Source organism: Balaenoptera physalus, assembly GCF_965194825.1.
Source record: "Balaenoptera physalus genome assembly, chromosome: 11".
In the NCBI taxonomy this organism is placed as follows: domain Eukaryota; kingdom Metazoa; phylum Chordata; class Mammalia; order Artiodactyla; family Balaenopteridae; genus Balaenoptera; species Balaenoptera physalus.
In genome coordinates this window covers 71,708,456-71,729,807 of record NC_138896.1, presented here as the reverse complement: position 1 = coordinate 71,729,807, position 21,352 = coordinate 71,708,456, and the positions used below count along the sequence as shown (strand labels likewise).

At 47.1% G+C, this 21,352-nt stretch overlaps 2 protein-coding genes across 6 annotated transcripts in view; both read left to right on the top strand.

The window, feature by feature from the left end:
- Nucleotides 1-341: 341 nt before the first annotated feature.
- Nucleotides 342-7,873, top strand: QARS1 (glutaminyl-tRNA synthetase 1). 2 transcript variants are annotated; one of them, XM_082413567.1, is made up of 24 exons: nucleotides 342-500; nucleotides 646-793; nucleotides 1,168-1,277; nucleotides 1,434-1,509; nucleotides 1,720-1,784; nucleotides 2,340-2,393; nucleotides 2,519-2,579; nucleotides 2,916-2,987; nucleotides 3,858-3,943; nucleotides 4,109-4,195; nucleotides 4,632-4,731; nucleotides 4,846-4,924; nucleotides 5,006-5,114; nucleotides 5,214-5,344; nucleotides 5,451-5,543; nucleotides 5,657-5,794; nucleotides 5,881-5,968; nucleotides 6,058-6,201; nucleotides 6,334-6,438; nucleotides 6,631-6,723; nucleotides 6,838-6,965; nucleotides 7,059-7,125; nucleotides 7,200-7,325; nucleotides 7,740-7,873. In XM_082413567.1, the coding sequence occupies exons 1-24, from the start codon at nucleotides 384-386 to the stop codon at nucleotides 7,788-7,790; spliced, it is 2,328 nt and encodes a 775-aa protein (XP_082269693.1). In that variant the 5' UTR covers nucleotides 342-383; the 3' UTR covers nucleotides 7,791-7,873. The 2 variants fall into 2 exon arrangements, with proteins under 2 accessions (XP_082269693.1, XP_082269694.1); XM_082413568.1 differs by lacking the exons at nucleotides 1,168-1,277; nucleotides 1,434-1,509.
- A 1,195-nt stretch (nucleotides 7,874-9,068) lies between these two features.
- Nucleotides 9,069-21,352, top strand: part of QRICH1 (glutamine rich 1) — a 55,623-nt gene continuing 43,339 nt past the window's right edge. Inside the window, exons 1-3 of one of the 4 annotated variants that reach the window (XM_082413571.1) lie at nucleotides 9,069-9,230; nucleotides 10,728-10,787; nucleotides 20,984-21,313. In XM_082413571.1, the coding sequence (XP_082269697.1) occupies nucleotides 21,005-21,313 (309 nt within the window). In that variant the 5' untranslated portion in view covers nucleotides 9,069-9,230; nucleotides 10,728-10,787; nucleotides 20,984-21,004. Of the gene's footprint in view, nucleotides 9,231-9,581; nucleotides 9,909-10,727; nucleotides 10,788-20,983; nucleotides 21,314-21,352 lie in introns of those variants that run through there. The other 3 variants (XM_082413570.1, XM_082413569.1, XM_082413572.1) reach the window with 3 other exon arrangements.

Here is a 21,352-nt window from a genome sequence, read left to right as displayed (position 1 = left end):
GAACAGAATTGGGATGGTCCCGAGGTTTCCAGGGCTGAAGGAGAAAAGTCGAAGAGCAAAGGGCTATGCCCATGTTTGCCTCCTGCCTTGGTGCTGAACACCTTCCCTCCAGGTCCGCGGCAAATCATCCCCTTAAGTCCCGTGGCCAGTACCCCTTCCAGTGACCTGGAGCACGAAGGCGGAAGTGAAGCGCCGTGAAAGGCAGGAAAGGCCGCCCTCTGCCCTTTCAATGACGCTGACAACCTTGGAGATCCCCGCCCCCTCCCGCCAAGGAAGGACACCATTGGCTCTCCCTGACGGCGTCGCTCTCCTATTGGCCAGTGGGCTAATGCCAATGTGCAGATTGGCCCCAAAGTTTTCTTTCGGTTTCCGGCGTCCCAGCAATGGCAGCTCTGGACTCCCTGTCGCTCTTCACCGGCCTCGGCCTGAGCGAACACAAGGCCCGCGAGACGCTCAAGAACACGGCTCTGAGCGCGCAGCTGCGCGAGGCGGCGACCCAGGTGCGAACCCAAGTCCCTGGCCCGGGCTGCCGACTGTTCCCCAATGCAGCGCCAGGCTCGGTCCTGACCCCAGCCAACCTAGCTTGTCTTGTTCAGGCCTTTCTTACTGGGCATGGGGCTTATCTCCTGATCCCTCTGACCTCAGGCGCAACAGACTCTGGGCTGCACCATCGACAAGGCTACCGGGACCCTGCTCTATGGCTTGGCCTCCCGACTCCGGGATCCGCGGCGTCTCTCTTTCCTCGTGAGCTACATAGCCAATAGGAAGATCCATACGGAGACCCAGCTGAGCGGTGAGACACCTGCCTGTCCTGCCGCTTCTACCTCCAACTCCTCCTCTCAGCCAAGATCCCTATCTACCCATTCTGCGAAGTCCCTCAGCGTCTCTCTGCATTACTAGTTCTGAATTCCCCTCCAAACCCAGGCCCTGGCACTGAGGGATGGAGAGGGCCACCGCTGGTGAGACTGACTAGAGAACTGTAGGTCTGAGGGAGAGTTTCCCTTAGAACACATGCTTCTTTCCTGTGACCTCAGGGCTTTTCTAGAGGTGCAAGACTTAATTTCCCAGGAGGCCAAACTAATTGGGGTTTCATGGATCGGATTAGGGCTTTGTCTTCCTACTGCTTGGAGCTGAGATGCCACAAATTCATTGGCTCTCCTTTTTCAGCTGCCCTTGAGTATGTGCGGAGTCATCCCCTGGACCCCATCAACACCATGGACTTTGAGCAGGAATGTGGTGTGGGCATTGTGGTGACCCCAGAGCAGATTGAGGAGGCTGTGAGTCTTTCCCCAGGCATCGGTTGCCTCCTTAGTACTGACCCTGAAAAGGAGTGGCTCAGCTTTTCCAACCAGGAAGACCCAGGGTGAGGGTGTGTGTTCCTAGAGCATTTTTGAAGAACACTTTCCTGAACCACATGGTTTGGCTTTCTGTAGGTGGAGGCTGCCATAAATCGCCACCGACCCCAGCTCCTAGTAGAGCGTTACCATTTCAATATGGGGCTGCTGATGGGTGAGCAGGGCCTGGGGCAGGGGACTATGTTATTCTCTCTAGTCATGGCTTCTCTTCTGCATGGGTGAGAGGGAGGTGGGAAGAGGAATAGGAACACCTTAAAAGTGGTCTGGCTGTGGTTTTTGAGGTCAGCCAGGTTCTTTTTTTGGGAAAGAGGGTGGGCAATGTCCTGCTTTGCCTTTCTGCAGCTCCCTCTGCCCATATTTCTAGGAGAGGCTCGGGCTGCGCTCAAGTGGGCAGATGGCAAAATGATCAAGCATGAAGTAGACATGCAGGTGGGTGCCTCCTGGAGCTGAAGCAGGCAAAGACCCTGCCAGAGACAGTGTCTAGAGTCCACTGAGGGATAAATGGTGGTGGGAGGGGAAGAGAGCCTATTCCTATTCTGATGGTGGATAGTAGAGCTTGGGGTAGAGGGGGCAGCACCCAGTTGGACAGTGAAAGACTTGGGCCTCTGGGTTCTGCCTAATTTGGGGTGAGTTGCTTTACTCTGAACCTAAGTTTCCTCATCTTGTAAATAAGGGTGATGTGGCCTTCATCTCAGCGTGCTGGCAGAGAATCACAAGAGGGTGATGGTTGAGGTCGATGGCATATCTTGATGCTGGGCCCACAGTTCCTTTCTGTAAATGGCTGTTTTTGTTACCTGAGCCCAGGACCCTCAGGAGGGAAAAAGCATTTGAGGCCGCAGAATCATGTGAGGAGCAGAAGTGGGATGGGCTAGGTAGGTTTTTCAAGGTGGTGCCAGTAGACAGAACCAAGAAGCCCTTAGCTGGATGGGTGGATGGGGTCAGTCATGGGCTCCTGTCCCAGCTCTGACTCTGGTCTCTGCTCAGGTCCTCCACCTCCTGGGTCCCAAGACGGAGACTGATCTGGAGAAGAAGCCCAAGGTGGGACTGAGCATGGTCTTGGGTCCTGGGGATGAGGTGGGGTAGGGTGAAACTTCAGGCCGGGGAAGGGAGTATCTGACCCCAGTGATCCCGAGACCTTGACCCAACTTTTGAACTTCTCTCAGGTGGCAAAGGCTCGGCCAGAAGAAACAGACCGAAGGACAGCAAAGGATGTGGTGGAGAATGGTGAGAGGCTTGAGGCTCCTGTCACATTCAACTCCCTGATTTCTGGGTTTTCCACCTGATGGGTCCTTATAGCCCAGACTCCTCAGGCCGTTGGCTTAGTCAACACTCTGTCTTCTGCTGCAAGACTGGAATTTCTGGTGTTTCCTTTACCCAGAAACTAGTCAGAGGAAGCCTGAGAAGTCTGGCTCTGTATCTCTTGTCTCTGGGGTTGGGGGAAGAGGGGACTGCTTGGTTCTATTCCGGTTGCAGGATATGGGTAGTATCGACAGGCACCTCCCTGAGCTGGATGTGGTAGCTGTATCCAGAGAATAAGTTTCCTTGGTCTATTCTCTGCAGGTGAGGCTGTTGTTCAGACCCTGTCTCTGATGGAGCAGCTCCGAGGCGAGGCGCTTAAGTTCCACAAGCCTGGTGAGCAGGCAGGTTGAAACTCTGTGGAGGGCTGGATTTTTTTTTTTTTTTTAATTTTATTGAAGTATAATTGATTTGTAATGTTGTGTTTAATTTCTGCTGTACAGCAAAGTGACTCAGTTATACATATGTATGTATTTTTTTCCATTATGGTTTATCACAGGATACTGAATATAGTTCCCTGTGCTATACAGTAGGAACTTGTTTATTCATCCTATATATAATAGATTACATCTGCTAATCCCAAACTCCCAGTACTTTCCTCCCTTATCCCTGCTCCCCACCTTGGCAACCACAAGTCTGTTCTCTATGTCAGTGAGTCTGTCTGTTTTGTAGATATGTTCATTTATGTCATATTTTAGATTCCACCTATAAGTAATATACTGTATTTGTCTTTCTGACTTACTTTGCTTAGTGTGATAATCTCTGGGTCCATCCATGATGCTGCACATGGCATTATTTCATTCTTTTTAATGGCTAAGTAATATTCCATTATATATATATGTTCCACATCTTCTTTATCCATTCATCTAACGGTGGACATTTAGGTTGTTTCCATGTCTTGGCTATTGTAAATAGTGCTGCTGTGAACGTAGTGGTGCATGTATCTTCTTGAATTATAGTTTTGTCTGGGTATATGCCCATTAGTGGGATTGCTAGATCATATGGCAACTCTATTTTTAGTTTTTGGATGAAACTCCATACTGTTTTTCGTATGACTTCACCAATTTACATTCCACCAACAGTGTAAGAGGGTTTCCTTTTCTTGTGGAGGGCTGGATCTTAATAGCAATTCTTGTAGTCAGGTCCCTGGGATAGGGAGCCCTGGGCTGCAGCCTGGTATCATCAGGCTTGTTCTGGCCCTGGCAGGTGAGAACTACAAGACCCCGGGCTATGTGACCACTCCACATACCATGGATCTACTGAAGCAGCACCTGGAAATCACTGGAGGACAGGTGTGTGGGAGTATTGCCAGGCTAGCTAGTGCCATCATCACTTGCCTGGGGCTGCCTTCATACTACCCCACCTTACCTATCACCATGGCCTCCCTGGGAAGGGTCATCCTTTAGTGTGGTCTGAGCTCTGACCTGATTCCTCTGCTCCCATTCCTCTTATCTCAGGTACGTACCCGGTTCCCGCCAGAACCCAATGGAATCCTGCACATTGGACATGCCAAAGCCATCAACTTCAACTTTGGCTATGCCAAGGTGAGTGTGTCTGGGGACTTGGCAAGCAGGGTAACTGCTTGCTGCTCCCATGACTAGGTACCAGAGAGGTAGCCCTACTTTTCCTGCTGCTCCCATAAAGTGTCCCAGAGCAGACAGAGGCCTTGGAGGGGATACCTAGAAATGTGTGACAGATACCTAGGAATCCATCCAATTGGGCTCATTGAGGAAAAACTCTTGGTGAGGCAGTGAGTTCACATTTGGGGAAATTCCCAGTGCAACCTCTTGGGCTTAGGAAGAGGCTATGCTGTGTCCCACGTTAGTATGAGATGCCTTGTTTAGGGCATTTAGATACAGGAAGGTGAGTGAAAGATATTTTCAATTCTGACGTGGGAGAGCTCTGAGAATGTCCCAGTTTGATGAGATGGATTGTAGGAGCTGATGATGTGGGAGCTCACAGATACTGCAACTCTCCTAGGCCAACAATGGGATCTGTTTCCTGCGCTTTGATGACACCAACCCTGAGAAGGAGGAAGCAAAGTTCTTCACTGCCATCTGCGACATGGTGGCCTGGCTGGGTATGGGTTGGGGAAGGCCTGGGCAGAACTGCTTATCAGTGGGCCTCTCCCTGGGCCATGGCCTGCCATTGGGTGTCCCTGATTGGTTGCTAATACTGTCTCATTCTGCCCCAGGTTACACACCTTACAAGGTGACATATGCCTCCAACTATTTTGACCAGCTGTATGTGTGGGCCGAGGAGCTTATCCGCAGGTGAGGCCAAGGCCATGATGTGGAGCCAGCCAGGCTGACCAGGGCACAGCCATGCTGGGCATTCACACCCCTTCCTCATAGGGGTCAGGCCTATGTGTGCCACCAGCGAGGAGAGGAGCTCAAAGGCCACAACCCACTGCCCTCACCCTGGAGAGACCGTCCCACAGAGGAGTCGCTGCTGCTCTTCGAGGTGGGGCTCTGGGGGTGCAATTGGGTCTAGGTGGGCCAAGGTACTGAGAATGAGATGCCCTTGTGCTGAGTGGCAGCCTGAGCCCTTGCTCCCTCTCAGGCAATGCGCAAGGGCAAGTTTGCAGAGGGTGAGGCTACACTGCGGATGAAGCTGGTGATGGAGGATGGCAAGATGGACCCTGTGGCCTATCGAGTCAAGTATACACCGCACCACCGCACAGGGGACACCTGGTGGGTGTGAGCTTGGGGTGGGGTTGTGGAGTTGTAGAGTGGCGGGTGGGCCATGGGTAGGGCAGAGTGGGGCCGGATGGTGGGGCCCACTGCCTATGCCCTGCAGGTGCATCTACCCCACCTATGACTACACACACTGCCTCTGTGACTCCATCGAGCATATCACCCACTCACTCTGCACCAAGGAATTCCAGGCCCGGTGAGGGAGCTGGGCCCGTGGGGAGGGGAGGGCCAGTGGGATTCCAGCAGCCCTTCCTGCCGGTCTCTCCCTGGTTGGAGGTGGCCAGTCCTGACTCTGCCCTCCCACCCCAGACGCTCTTCCTACTTCTGGCTGTGCAACGCACTGGACGTCTATTGTCCTGTGCAGTGGGAGTACGGCCGCCTCAATCTGCACTATGCTGTTGTCTCTAAGAGGAAGATTCTCCAGCTTGTGGCAGCTGGCGCTGTGCGGTAGGTGTGGCTTTTTGGCTAATGAAGGTTGGTGGTACTAGTAGCATGTGCTGCCAAAGGTCTTCTCACCACCACCTCGCCCACAGGGATTGGGATGACCCACGGCTCTTCACGCTCACAGCCTTACGTCGGCGGGGCTTCCCGCCTGAGGCCATCAACAACTTCTGTGCTCGGGTATAGATGAGTGGGCTGAGTGGGCAGGTAGGGGCTGAGCGCAGTAGTATGTGGTTGTGGCTGTGACTGATGCTGTCCTTTCCTGCTAGGTGGGAGTGACAGTGGCACAGACCACAATGGAACCACATCTGCTAGAAGCCTGTGTGCGTGATGTGCTGAATGACACAGCCCCTCGGGCCATGGCTGTGCTAGAGCCATTACAGGTGGTCATCACCAATTTTCCTGCTGCCAAGGTAAGTCTCCTTCAGTGTGTGTGTGTGTGTGTGTGTGTGTGTGTGTGTGTGTGTGTGTTGGGGGGTGCACCTGGGTTTGGGTGTGGGAATCCCAGTGCCTAGTGTGACTCAGACACTTATCTCCTACTGTAGTCCTTGGACATTCAGGTACCCAGCTTCCCAGCTGATGAGACCAAGGGTTTCCATCAGATTCCCTTTGGACCCATTGTCTTCATTGAAAGGACTGACTTCAGAGAGGTGAATGGGGGTGGTGAAGGGTCCTATTTGTTCCTGGGCCCAGTCCTGAGAGCCCTTCATCTCTTCTTCTATCAGTCCATCTACTCCCTGCTTCAGTCAAACCAATCCTTGCCAGACATAGGGGTGGGAGAAGCCTCTTGTACCTGCCCGACCCTTGCAGCCTCTTGTGTCCACCCCACTTCCTACCTCTAGGAGCCAGAGCCAGGCTATAAGCGCCTGGCATGGGGCCAGCCTGTGGGCCTGAGGCATACAGGCTACATCATCGAGCTGCAGCATGTTGTCAAGGTGAGAGCCAGCTGCAGCCTTCCTACCACAGTGCCTGCTGGGGTGAGGATCTGGGTGCAGCTTGCAGTCCTGGTAGTGGTGTCCAAGTCTGATTGCAGGCCCCTTGACTTCCAGGGCCCCAGTGGCTGTGTGGAAAGGCTTGAGGTGACCTGCAGACGGGCAGATGCTGGAGAAAAGCCCAAGGCATTTATTCACTGGGTATCACAGCCTCTGACGTGTGAGATTCGCCTCTACGAGCGACTGTGAGTGAACAGAGCTGGTGTTGGGGCAGGTACAAGATGGGCATTGCTTGCTGTGGCTGCCCAGCTGGAGTCTGACCTTCACTCTGGCTGCAGATTTCAGCACAAGAACCCTGAGGATCCTGCTGAGGTGCCTGGTGGATTCTTAAGTGACTTGAACCCGGTAGGCTCATGGGGTATGGGGTGAGGGTGGTGGGCCTTTCTGGCTGGATGGCCACCTGAGTTCTCTGCCCACAGGCATCACTACAAGTGGTCGAGGCAGCATTAGTGGACTGTTCTGTGGCCCTGGCAAAGCCCTTCGACAAGTTCCAGTTTGAGCGGCTTGGTTACTTTTCTGTGGATCCAGACAGCCGCCAGGGACAGGTGCTTGAATTTACCTTTCCGCAACAATGATGGTGGTGGCTGCCATTCTCTGTGCTAAGCACTTTGCTGACATTTCCTTACTTAATCTTCACCACCTGAGGTGGGGTTCATGTTCTACCGATGAGGAAACAGGCTCAGAGGTTAAGTCCGTGCACAAAATTTTGTATGAACCCTTCCTTTCTTATTCCTCAAGGCTGGGGGCAGGCATAGGGATTGTTATAGTTCTTATAAAATGGAGACCCAGAGCCATCCAGTCCTTTAGCCAAAGTCAAAAAGTTATTGAGAACTAGAGTTTCTTGGCCCTCAGCTCCTCTGGGATGAAGTGAGGATTGGAGTGGGGTGTCTGGTGAGACCCACTTAGGCCTTCTGGCCTGGTTCTGGCTTGGTGGTCATTCCTCCCCCTCTGCCCTCCAGCTTGTCTTCAACCGGACCGTCACACTGAAGGAGGACCCAGGAAAAGTGTGAACTGGAAGTCCTGTGGACCTACCTCATCCTTCTGGAGGCGAGGGGTACCCAGACTCCATGTCAATAAAGAACAGCTAAATCCCCCTGGGGTCTGTGTTATCTCTCTGGTCTCCTAGCACCCGAGGGCCTTAGAGTCATGCTGGGGGAGGGGGAAGGTACGCTACACAAAGAGCAGTACTGACAGCTTTGAAACCACTGGTGCACTTCTTGATGCTCGAGGGCTGAGGCCTGGGCCTGATTCGTTATCTTCTGCACCTGGTCTGAGGGAATGGTGGGTCCTGGGATGCTGCTCCACTGTTAGGAGCCCTGTGTCAGAGGGACCTGGAAGGTTTGTGTCTGCCTGCATGCCTAGGCAGATGGAGAGGCCTGGCTCCTAGTCCAGTCATTAAAAAATAATTACTGAGTACCTACTATGTGCCAGGCACAGTGAGATGAGGAAGACCTGTGTGGTGGCCTTCTAAGTCCACTACCTAGTTGGGGAGACAGAGGGCGACCAGGTATTGTGCAGATGTCTCCCTGGGGCCTGTGTGAGGTTGGAGGAGGTTTCTGACCCAGCCTGGGCCTCTGAAGACTACTCTCAGGAAGTGACTCCTGAGGGGAACCCCAAAGAACTAGGAGTTTGCCAGGGAAGGATGAACAAGTGCAAAGGTCCAGAGGCCTTTTTAAGAAACAGTATGGTAGTCTGTGCCTCTCTGGGGCAGTGTGGGCTACTGGTGAAGTCCGCGTGTGCCTGCAGCTTTAACACCCTCCACATTTTCCCTGTATACAAACACCAGGCTACCCGAGGCCCGCTTTAAGGTGGACTGGACTGCGGAAGACTGAATTAGGATGACAGCAGATAGAGGGTGAGGGGTGGGTCCCAGATGGTAGGGATTCCTGGAGGAGAGTGACCCGGGGCTTCCCAGGTGGGGTGCGGCTGGAGGCGCCGGGCCTAGGTCAGAGGCTGTGGGGCCCACCTTAAGTAAGAGGCTGGTCTCCGCACCGCGTGAGGCTGCGAGAAGGAGGCCCCGGCAGGCGGCATAAGGGTCCTGAGAGTGAGCTTCAAGCCCAGGCCTGCCCAGGCTCCAGGGCTAGGCCGATCTTCGGCCCTGGCTCCGCCCCACATGGAGGGGCGTCTGAGGGCGGTACGCTCCGCCCTACACCCCGGGCTCCTGCCGCTCCTGCAGCCCTAGGCTCGGCCTCTCTCCTCTGCAGAAGCGTTCCCTTTAAGTCTGGCCAGGAGGCAGCCTTAGTTCTCGCGGGATTCGACGCCCCAATCATCGCGAGAGAGGCTTTCGGCACTCATTGGCTGTGAGGGTTGAATGTAAGATGGCGCCCAGGGAGCTGTGAGGGGAAAATCCTGTCGGTCTTGGAGCGGCGACGGCAAAACCGGGGCCCCGAGCGGTGCGGCGGGGCCGGCGGGTAGAACGGCGGCGGCGGCGGCGGCGGCGACGTCGCCGGGTGAGGGCTCCAGTTGGGGCAGGAATGTGGCGGGGTTGCGGGCCTGAGACAGCGGGCCCACCCCACACAACGGCGGGCGGGGGCGGGCGGGCCGCTGCCGCTGGGCCCAGGAGACCTCGGGGCGGCTCCGGAGCCGAGAACGACCCAGGGCTCGCACGCCCCCGCCCCCTGGGTGGGGGAGGGGCGGTTCGGGGATTCGGGTGGGCACGGCGCGCGAATGCGCTTTGGTGGGCGCGCGCGGCTGGGGCTGTTTATATGCTCGGGGGCGCGCGCGCTGTGCGGCCTTCCCGGTGCGCGTGGCCGCTGACGTGCGCGTTCCCGACCCGGATATCTCGGCTTTTGGAGCTGCAGCCCGTCGGCCAGAGCGGCTTTCTGGGGCGCGCGCCCCGAAGTCGGGGGTCGCGGGCAGGCGCGCGGCCTGCTGTTGGGTGGCGGCACCGCTGCGCGGGCGCGCAGGACACCCCTGCTGCGGGGAGGGGCGGCGGGCGGGCAGCTTGCAGTTTGGAGAAGGTTGTGGGTTGGACCCTTCCTGCTCAGGTGACGTCCCCGGACCAACGGGGCCTAGGCCTGAGGAGAAACCAACCTGCTTTGCGGTCTGGCTTGCGGCCCCGCTCCTCTGCGAAGTGGGCGAGATTGCTGGTTCTCTAAGAATGAGATGTCCCGAGGCCCATGTGCAGGGTGGGTACTTGGGAGGGTGCTACCCTGATTCTGAAACCGAGCTCTGTTTGTCTGTGAGGGCAGCGAACCCCGTCGACTTTCCTCACCTTGTTTTGATGCTTTGTGCTGGAGAGGGAAGGCAAATCCTAAAAGGCCCTTCAGTGGTATTTGTTTTCTTGTCATTAGAAAGTAATTCTTCATTAAAGCGCAATTCTTAGACGTCACCTCTGTGCGCTCCGGAAGGGGATCCACTTCTGTGGACACTGTGAAACTACCCAAGCTCTAAATTGCCACTTTAAATCCTGAAATGCAGCCTTTTCCTCTGTTTGGTTGGGAGGGGCTTACTTGTACTCTGTTAGGTTAAAGGGCCCGCTATTGCTCAGCCAAAAAGTTGCTCAGAACGAAATTGAACAATCTGATAATCAGTGCTTTGCCGTCTTTTGTAAGTCCGAAGATCCCCAGCAGATCTGAAATCTGCCTGCAAAGGTCACTTTTGATACAGGATTTCAATCCTTTTCAGCTTTTTTATTTTTTTAAATCCCAGCATTGTGTTCTGGTGCCAGGGGAGTTCTAGGTTTGTCCAGAGAAATAGGTACTTCTTTTTTCTAAGACAAAATATGTGGTAGTTGACGTTTTACAGTTTTGCTTCATTAAATTTAAGGAAAAAGAAACTAAGTGGAACTAAAATTAGCAATTAAATTTGAAAATGGTGGGGGTAGAAAACTACCTAAATACTGTATTATTAGAAAGCTCTTAATATACTGTATTATTTTCAGAACAAGGTTAAAATTTTAAAAGAGGCTGAGGATGGAAGGAACTTCTTTGTTCTGTCTTCTTTAGAATGTTACAGGTCTTAAGAACTCAGGACAAGCAGCAGAAATGCATGCAACATGGTGACTGGTGAGTTAGAATTATTCATATGCTGGAAATATGTGTGCAGTTTTTTTCCTGGTAATATTGAAACGTTAGAAATCCTGCCAGTCATTCTGGGTGCTGTCTGCCAGAAATTCGTAGGTGCTGGAAAATTGAATATGTGGGAGAACTGGCATCTTTGAAGCCAGCCAGTTTGCTGCTTGAACAGTGTTTTCCTCTTAAAATGTAAGTCAGTGCAACTTTCAGGTTTTAGCATGACAAGGCATCAGCTTTTCTAAGGATCCAAATGGTTCAAAGACAAGCAGTCAAGTTTATCTAGGGTACACTTAAAATATTAATACACCATTTAAGCCTGCTTTTTCTGGAATTTTTAACCATTACGTTTGAGGTCTGCCTTTTAAATTGGTGTTTGTAGATAATATTTTTTCATAAGCTCATTAACTAAGATTTCCTTATTAAAAGATGTCCTGCTTCCAGTGGTCTGTGATGAATAATTTGTGTACCTCTCCATGAACGTCTGCCTTTCCACAACCCCTTTCCACTTATGTTGCCGTTTTAAAGGAAAGATCAAATTGTGGTTGAAGTTTCATGTAAATTTGAATTGCTCCGAAAGGTAACCAAAGTTAAGGGCTCTGGGTGTGGCTGTGCTCCATCATGACAGCTTCAGAATCAGGGATTTCTTCCTTCAAGCTTGCATGCCTTCTTTTAATTTAATCAAGTACAAGTTTCTCTTTGATATGCCATGCTTCTTGCTTGTGTACTTTTAATTTTTATTTAATTTATTTATTTATATTTTTTATTAATTTATTTATTTTTGGCTGAGTTGGGTCTTTGTTGCTGTGCGCGGGCTTTCTCTAGTTGGGGCTACTCTTCGTTGTGGTGCGCGGGCTTCTCATTGCAGTGTGTTCTCTTGTTGCGGAGCACGGGCTCTAGGCGTGCGGGCTTCAGTAGTTGTGGTTCGCGGGCTCTAGAGCGCAGGCTCAGTAGTTGTGGCGCACAGGCTTAGTTGCTCCGCGGCATGTGGGAATCTTCCCGGACCAGGGCTCGAACCCGTGTCCCCTGCGTTGGCAGGCGGATTCTTAACCACTGCGCCACCAGGGGAGCCTGCTAGCTTACTTTTTAAATGGCCACCCTTTATCTGTAATGGTCTTTTATTTCTCAGCCTCAGAATGAAGTGTTATATGAACACCTGTTCTTTTCAATTTCTTTGTAGGTAGTTGCCCTGAATTTTGTTCCAGAGGTTTTAAGTCCTTTCCAGGCTTCACTTAAATGCTCCACTAGTTTTTTCCTAATTGTCACATTGGATTGTGATTTCTAATTGTAGCTGCATGAAGAAATGATAGATTAACCCCTTGCTTTGCTGAAAAGGGGAAAAGAATGGTCCTTTATTGTCACACTTTAGGCTAGGGCAAAACTTTAGGTAGAGCTGGTGGACTGTGTCAGAAAGCTCTTTTTTGCATGTGCGTTTGAAGTATCTATCTATACATATTAATTCAGTAGATCTGTATACAATTTAATGAAAAATTATAAAGTGAACCACTGTGTAACTAGCACCTCTTCAAGAAATAGAACAATGCCAGCACTTCTGAACCCTTCATGAGTCCCTAACTGGTTGCAGCTTCTCATTCCCTAGAGACAATGACTATTCTGAATTCTGTGATAATCATGTTCTTTGTTTTTCTTTTTACTACCTTCGTATCCCTCAACAACCTAGTTTTATTTAATTTTGAATTTTATATAAATGGAATCATGCTGTTTTGTATCTTATTCTAGTATTGTGCCTGTGACATTCATCCACGTTGTGTGCAGCTGTAGTTCATTCATTCCAATTTCTGTATAGTAGTCTGCTGTTTGAACAAACCATAATTTATTCACTCTATTATTGATAGACATCTAGATTCCTTCCAGTTTGGGGCTATTAACAATGCTACTATGAACATTCTTGGTTAAGTACATTTGTATAGGTGTGTGTCATGTACATCTAGGGATAGAATTTGCTGGATCATGTGGAATGGACGTTTTCAAACTTCACTAGTTAATGCAAACAGTTGTGCCAGGTTACAGCTCATCAGTCGTTGGTAGGAATATGAGTTTAAGTTTCTGGTTGAAAGTGTGTTGTCCAGAACTAGAACCATGGTGAAAATGCCCCTATATCAGGGACTTCTCTATCTGGTGAAGGCATGGAGCAGATGAAATTATCCTAATGGGATAATTTCTATCACAAACCGTGTGGTGGGTTAGTATCTTCAAGAATAGAACTGTGTCTCCCCATCTGCTTCTTTGAAATGACTCCTTATGTTAATTAGGACAAATGTGACTGTGACTCCTTAAAATGGAAATTGATATTTTTTTCATGTGAATGTGTTCTTCAAACCAGAACTAAGCTATGAGGAACCATTGCTAGTAGATGCGAGCCTTAAGAGGGGCCCAAGAGCATGACCATTGGGTAAACAGGAAGAGGCAGGGCTCTGAGGCAGCTCCGAGTGTCTTCTCTTAGTTCATCACATATTCAAGACCCACCCTGCAGAGCTGCATGGGGGCCGGGAAGAGGTACCAGATTCGAGGGGACCCAAGAAGGGATGACTCCCCTGAGTACGTAGGCCTTCCCTTAGTACTGAAATAGAAAAAAATTAGCAAACAGAAATGTAATAGATTGTTGCTTTGGAGTAACCTTTTCCTCTTGTGTACTAGAGATAAAATAATTAGAATAATGATAACTGTGGTATACTGAGGGCCTGCTCTTTGTCAGGCACTGTGCTAAGCCCCAGTAGAAGGAAGTACAGGGGAAATAACCAGTAAAAATGTGTGCGGTTGTAGTGAAAATTTCCTGGGTCTGTTGGTGGGGGGGGTTGGTTTGTCTATTGTTTTGCAAAGCAGCTATGCTTAAAGTATTCAGAAGCAAATGCTTGGCTACAGACTCCACCCCAAAGAGCCCCAGAGTGTTTTCCCCTCCATTTCTGATTCCCAGAAATTGGGAGTACTCAACTATCCCTCCAGCTTCATGTTTTTCAGAAGTATTTTAGTTCATCAGTTTACTTAATGCTCCTCACTGAGTCTTTGACTTGGGGCTAATTAAGGATCTTCTTTCTTTTGGGGTTATAGAGTGTAGTTTCATTAAGTTTATCCATTTTTCTTTCTCTGTTACCAAGTCTCAGCCTTATGTATCTGGTGAGCAACGTCTTGAATTTAACAGTCTTCATTATTATGCAAGCTTCTGTTGCTTGATGGTTTTGTCTTTCAGAGTTTCAGATTTTGAGGGAAAAATCAAACTATGAACAACCAGAATTGTTTGTTTGTCTGTTACTGACTTATTGTGGTATAACCACTATGCAGAAAGGATTACTTTTTAACTGTCTTTTTGGTTTAATACAAATTGCGGAAAATACAGGAGTGTATTAAACAGGAAGAAATGTAAGTCCTCTGTTATTCCACACTACCCAGGCATAACTGCTGTTATGCCAGTTTTTCTTCTTGGGTACATAATTAAACCATACTGGGATATATAAATACAATTGTATTGGCCTCCTTTTTCCCACGTAATGTGTCTTCTGTGTCACTAAATTTTTTTATTTTAAAACCAAACGTTTTGTTGGGGGAAGGTGGATCTTCTAGGTATTAACATGCTTTTTTTTTTTTTTAAGTTACTATGTTACAGAAGGATCTGTGGAATCACACAAAAAGCTTGGAAGCAGACCTCCTTTATATGAATTTGATATATAATCACAGTGGCATTTTAAATCAGCAGGCAAATAAATTTCAGTAATTCAGTAAATGATACAGGGTTGTTGGGTCTTTGGAAATAAAATTAGGCTTTTACTTCACACTATGCAAAATAAACTCTAAATGGATCAAAGCATTGTATAAATAATTATACTGTAAATTTAAAAATTGTAAGTGAATGAGTTTATGGTAAAGGCAGACTTTTTCTGAGCATAAAAGCAAAGGAAGAACCTATCACCACTATTGAGAATATGTTTAATTTTTCTCAGTGTTGTTTTTTACTCACTGACTGGTCTCAAATATTTAAATGTATTTCTGAAGCCACCCCAACCCCCCCCATCCCCCGCCCCAAGCAGCACTTTTGTGTGGTCAAATGCTGACTTAGTGTACTTTCATTATTGGAATGTGTCAGTCTGGTAGATACTGCCAAGTGAGCACGTTAAAAGGACAAGAAATGAAACCTTGTGTATAAATGAGCAGATTGGAATATTCTTTCAAATTGGGCTTTTCCGTTACATATTTTTTTAAGTTCTCCATTGAATTCATTATTTGTTAATATTTAGCTTTCTCTGATTTAGTGGTTCTCAGATGATTCTGTGGACTTGTACAGTCAGTGAAGAACCTCTTGGGGGCTTAGTGAAAGGAAAAAGCAATGGGAATTAGGAAGTAGTAGCTTCTGCTTAGAGCCAACAGTAGACTGTAAGGTTGGAGCACTGCAGAAAGTTTTATAACTTTGGAGTCTCAACTACTTAAAATACATGGCTAGCTATAAACCAAAAGGTGGTTTTGTCATAGGATATTTCAAATATTTTCATAAGAACAGAGGAGAATATAGTGAACCTGTGTATGAACCTTTATCAACGTTTTCTAAGTTTTATAGAATTTTCCCTACTTAAAGGTGTGTGGTCTTTTCTTTTTTTGATGAAAACTTAAAGAATGAACTTTGGGGCTTTATAGCAGATACTTTTCCAAGCTTTTATTCCATTCTTTCTGAGAACTGAATATCCATCTTATTTGCCATTCTGCTCAGGAAATAAATTTACATTTGGACTATTCTTGTAGTGACTGTTTTGAATGTAGTATTCTAGAAGTACTGACAGGTAGGATTTATTTGGAGCAGAATGGTTTTTATCATCTTTGGAACCTTGATTTTTTAAAGATTATTATTTTTTTTTGGCTGCGTCAGGTCTTAGTTGCAGCACGCGGACTCTTAGTTGTTTAGTTGCGGCATGCATGTGAGATCTAGTTCCCCGACCAGGGGTCGATCCCCGGCCCCCTGCATTGGGAGCGCGGAGTCTTACCCACTGGACTTACCAGGGAAGTCCTGGAACCTTGATTTAAAAAAAAAAAAAAATGTTCTGAGTTTGATTTGGTATGAAATGCTGTGTTGTTAAAACTAAAAGATTGATTAAACAGAAGCTATACTCACTTAGCTAAATGCTTGTCAAAAATAGAGGGCATGGAACTTTAATTTCCTTATCTTACATGATGGGAAGTCCAGAGATAGTATAAAATTAGTGTGCCTACAACTAGAGGTTTAAAGCTATGAAACTGATCATGACAAAAATTAAAATATGATTGGCAGGGGTTAGTGAGAGGAAGGTGATTTAAATGCCCTAACACCTTTCCTAGAGGACAGACCAATATTTAAAATTGGTAGATCAGAAAGAGAAAAACAAATACCGTATGCTAACACATATATATGGAATCTAAAAACAAAGAAAAAAAAAATGGTCAGAAGAACCTAGGGGCAAGACCGGGAATAAAGATGCAGACAGACCTACTAGAGAATGGACTTGAGGATACAGGGAGGGGGAAGGGTAAGCTGGGACAAAGTGAGAGAGTGGCATGGTCGTATATACACTACCAAATGTAAAATAGATAGCTAGTGGAAGCAGCCGCATAGCACAGGGAGATCAGCTCAGGGAGATCAGCTCGGTGCTTTGTGACCACCAAGAGGGGTGGGATAAGGAGGGTGGGAGGGAGGGAGATGCAAGAGGGAAGAGATGTGGGGACATATGTATATGTATAACTGATTCACTTTGTTATAAGGCGGAAACTAACACACCATTGTAAAGCAATTATACTCCAATAAAGATGTTAAAATAAAATAAAATAAAAGTAGTACTTAAAACTGGGAGTTAGTTAATTCAGGGAAGCATAAACAGTTATTTTGAAATATTTAGGTAGATTTTTAAAAATCAATTAAATTGTGGTTTTTCTATTAGAACATATGAAGCCTTCTTTTAATAGAGCAGGATTTTCCCTCTATTTATGGTTCACTTACATTCTTAATTTGGAGAAAGCGGTTTAAAATTTTAGAGAGTAATTTTAAACATTTAACATTTAATTTAAACATTAACATTCTGAACTGTGCTACGAGAAAAAAAATGAGTTGTCTTGCAGTCTTTCACAATTTTTGGCCACTTATAAAACCCCCTCCTTCCTTAAAAAAAAAAAAAAAGAACCAGAGGTCACAGCATACTTAGCTGTTTTGTTTTTTAATTAATTAATTAATTAATTTTTGGCTGTGTTGGGTCTTTGTTGCTGTGCGCAGGCTTTCTCTAGTTGCGGTGAGTGGGGCTACTCTTCGTTGCGGTGCGTGGGCTTCTCATTGTCGTGTCTTGTCTTGTTGTGGAGCACGGGCTCTAGGCGCGCAGGCTTCAGTAGTTGTGGCACATGGGCTCAGTAGTTGTGGCTTGCGGGCTCTAGAGCTCAGGCTCAGTAGTTGTGGCGCACGGGCTTAGTTGCTGCACGGCATGTGGGATCTTCCCTGGCCAGGGCTCGAACCTGTGTCCCTAGGCAGATTATTAACCACTGCGCCACCAGGGAAGCCCCTACTTAGCTGTTTTTACTTTTCATTTTATACCTTGCTATATTATTTGAACAGTTTTTCTAAGAAAGTAGATGTGTTACTTTTACCCTCCCCACCAAAAAAAACAAAGACAAACCACCCCCCCCAAAAAAAAACCAGGTGGAATTCTACACTGAAAACTGAAGAAAGCTTGTGTCTAGGAAGAAAAATTGGTAGAATTCTGCTTTGTACTTAATATCAGACTTCAGATGAGGCTTAAGCCTCCTTGATTACTGAAACTTAAAAGAGTGAAGGGAAATAAGGTCACTAGGAAGATTCTGTGGACTGCCTTTACCGAGCAATATTTGTGTGAAGGTTTTCTGGTTCTGTAAACTTAACTTTCAGTGTTTCTTTGTATTTGTGCTTGGTCATATTTATATTCTCCCAGATTTGAAGCAGAAAAAGTTTTTTTTTTTTTTTGCATGATTTGCATGATTCTCTATACTTTTTAAAAAATTGCTTTGATACAGTAGCTACGATTCTAGCACAGACAAAATTCAAGCAGTCTCTAAGTATTTTACATGAATGCAACTAATTATTGAAGAAAATTAATTTGGGGAAGTGTAAATTTCATTTGCCCTCTGCTTTTTTTCTGTAATGGAGGTGAAAAACTGAAATATGTGCCAACATGGTAGAGAACTGGTTAATGGTTGTTCACACTCTCTCCTTTGTCCCTTATGAGCAGAAGGGTGTATGTAATTGGATATTAGAATCACATATTGTGAACTTTGTAATATTAGTGGGTCTATATTATGAGAGATGCTTCCTTAAGAGGGAAATTTCAATTGTGATGCTGTTATCAGAGGGAAGCTTTGACACATTCTGTGCCAATGTGGTTAGTGACTGTTTGTGGGTCACCTATGCTGGAGTGGCCTGCTCTGAGTATGAAGTGCTTGTCCTTGATGCCCCTCCTACTCTATGTGCCATGGATATCATTGATAGCTTAATCTTGAAGTCTCATAGAAGACCTTCTAATTTTCTGTCCTGAGAAAGATAACTGAGAGCCTCTGCAACGGAGAGAAGGGAGAACTGGGCAAGGGAGATGGTTAGAAGAGAGGTGACAAAGGGACAAACAAGTGTTAAATTTCCAAAGACAAGAGGCCATCAGCAATAGCTTCACCTTGCACTCACTCCCCTGACCTGTACTTGCCATTCTCTGTACTCTCTTGTGCTTGGGGTTTCCTAAGAGATGGAGGCTTTCCTGAGAGTAGGGGTCTAGGCATTTTAGACAGGATAAGGTATATGTAGTATTCTTTATTTATGGAGAAATATATTTACAATATATGATGGGCATCATAATAAAAGGTTTATTGCTGGGTCTATTCTGTTTGAAAGTACCTGAATATAATTTGTATACTATACTTAAACAGCCTCCCACAGGAATATTGCCGGTGTCAGTAAATTAATAGCAGTAAGGATCATATTTTTCCTTTAGTCTCTTGCCCTGGATATATAGGGCTTTTTTTCCCCCCAAGGTATAGATTAACCATTTACTAGAGAAAAAGCATAACATTTTATGGTTGTAAGTTATAGATGTTACAGGAACAGAGTCATAATCCTTTTTGTTCCACATTGAATTCCAAGTGCAACAGATATATACAAAGTACCTACATGTATCAGCCATTCAGAGAGGACCAGGACACAGTCCTGTCTACTAGAGTTTAGAGCCAGGTGGAAGATATATGATTACCCACACACCTTAAATCTGTTAACAGAAGACAACATCTGGGCAGTGAAAGAGAGACTGATATTTCTAGTCAGATGGCTCAAGGAAACAAATCACTTTTCTAGACATTTGAGATTGACTGAGAGTGTTTTTTTGGCAAAGAGATTCACTTGGTTTGTGTAACTTTCATATCCTGCCATTGCTTTTGTCCTGGAGGTGGTACTGGTCAGTATGAGTATGGTATGAAAGCAGCAGTGACAGGGCCCTCAGCAGTTCATGGATAGATTGCATGGTTGTCTCCCAGGTGATTGAGAGCTACTATCCACCCTTGCAGATTAATTCTTTAATTTTTTTAAATTTTAATTTTATTTATCTTTTTTCGGCCGCGTTGCGTCTTCATTGCTGCGCGTGGGCTTTCTCTAGTTGCGGCTAGCGAGGGCTAGTCTTCGTTGCAGTGCGCGGGCTTCTCATTGCGATGGCTTCTCTTGTTGAGGAGCACGGGCTCTAGGCACAGGAGTTTCAGTAGTTGCAGCACGTGGGCTCAGTAGTTGTAGCTCTCAGGCTCTAGAGCGCAGGCTCAGTAGTTGTGGCGCATGGGCTTATTTGCTCCAAGGCATGTGGGATCTTCCCAGACCAGGGCTCGAACCCCTGTCCCCTGCATTAACAGGTGGATCCTTAACCACTGCACCACCAGGGAAGTCTCCAGATTAATTCTTAAGGTAAATACCCTGATGAAAAACTTGCAGAATTGATTTCTGAAGTGACCTAGTTATTTAAGGTACTATTCAATTTTCTCCCCCCACTTACTTTAATAGAATTAGTTAATAATTATGTGGCACTGTATATATGTCAGGTACTTTTCTAAGTGCTTTACATATATTTAATTCTCAAGTCAACTTTTTGACGTACATGCTATTTTAATTCCGATTTTATAGACAAAACTAAAGTTAACTGACTTGTCCAGGGTAACACAGCAAAGGAGAGTTCCAGCTGGGTTTTTTTTTTTTAATAAATTTATTTTATTTATTTTTATTTTTGGCTGCGTTGGGTCTTTGTTGCTGCGTGCCAGCTTTCTCTAGTTGCGGCAAGTGGGGGCTACTCTTTGTTGGCGGGCTTCTCATTGCGGTGGCTTCCCTTGTTGCGGAGCACAGGCTCCAGGCGCACGGGCCTCAGTAGTTGTGGCACGCGGGCTTCAGTAGTTGTGGCTCACGCGCTCTAGAGTGCAGGCTCAGCAGCTGTGGCACACGGGCTTAGTTGCTCCGCGTCATGTGGGATCTTCCCAGACCAGGGCTCAAACCTGTGTCTCCTGCATTGGCAGGCAGATTCTTAACCACTGTGCCACCAGGGAAGCCCTCGAGCTGGATTTTAAACCCAGGAAAGGCTGGCTCCAAAATCCATGCTTTTAACCAGTAAGCTATGCAGCAAAAGAATATGAGCAGTATACAGCAAAATGGGATTTTTGGTGTTTCTGGTGGGAAATGAACACATCCCTTGTCTCCAGGGTCTTGCCACAGCTAGGTGGCATAGGTGTCCCTTCATTGTAAAACATAGTTGGCAGTGGAAATAGAACATGTTGGTAGGAATCCTGGCTCCTACCTTCCTTGGTAGTCCTCTCTGATGGTCACAGAGCAGTGTTGCATGTGACTTTTCTTGTCCAGTGCTTGGCTCTGCAGAGAAGATGGGATTGGCCTAGTGCTGGGTGGAGAGTGTATTTTCAGCCCGTTTCATCCAGTACTGTGACACATGCTTTTGTTTTTTGTTTTCAGTGTGATAGTTTGATTTAAGAAATGTTTATGGAAACAATTTTCAGATGCCATTAACTGAAAAAAAAATAAGGTTATTTAATAAAATCTTACTTTGGATTCCAGATGTATACTGCTGCCCTGAATAGTCCACACTGATGCAAGAGTGATTGCTCTGTGCATTTCAGTATGTTAAAACAGTGACATAGTTTTGACTCCTGTCCATTTATTTTATTTCTAGGAACCCTAAGGACTCTGCAATATGAATAATTCTCTGGAGAACACCATCTCCTTTGAAGAGTACATCAGAGTGAAGGCGCGGTCTGTCCCGCAACACAGGATGAAGGAATTTCTGGACTCGCTAGCCTCTAAGGGGCCAGAAGCCCTTCAGGAGTTCCAGCAGACGGCCACCACTACCATGGTGTACCAACAGGGTGGGAACTGCATTTACACAGACAGCACCGAAGTGGCCGGGTCTTTGCTTGAACTTGCCTGTCCAGTCACCACCAGTGTTCAGCCACAAACCCAGCAAGAACAGCAGATCCAGGTTCAACAGCCACAGCAGGTTCAGGTAAAAGGGAAATAAATGTTGAGGTGCATCCTATTGAAT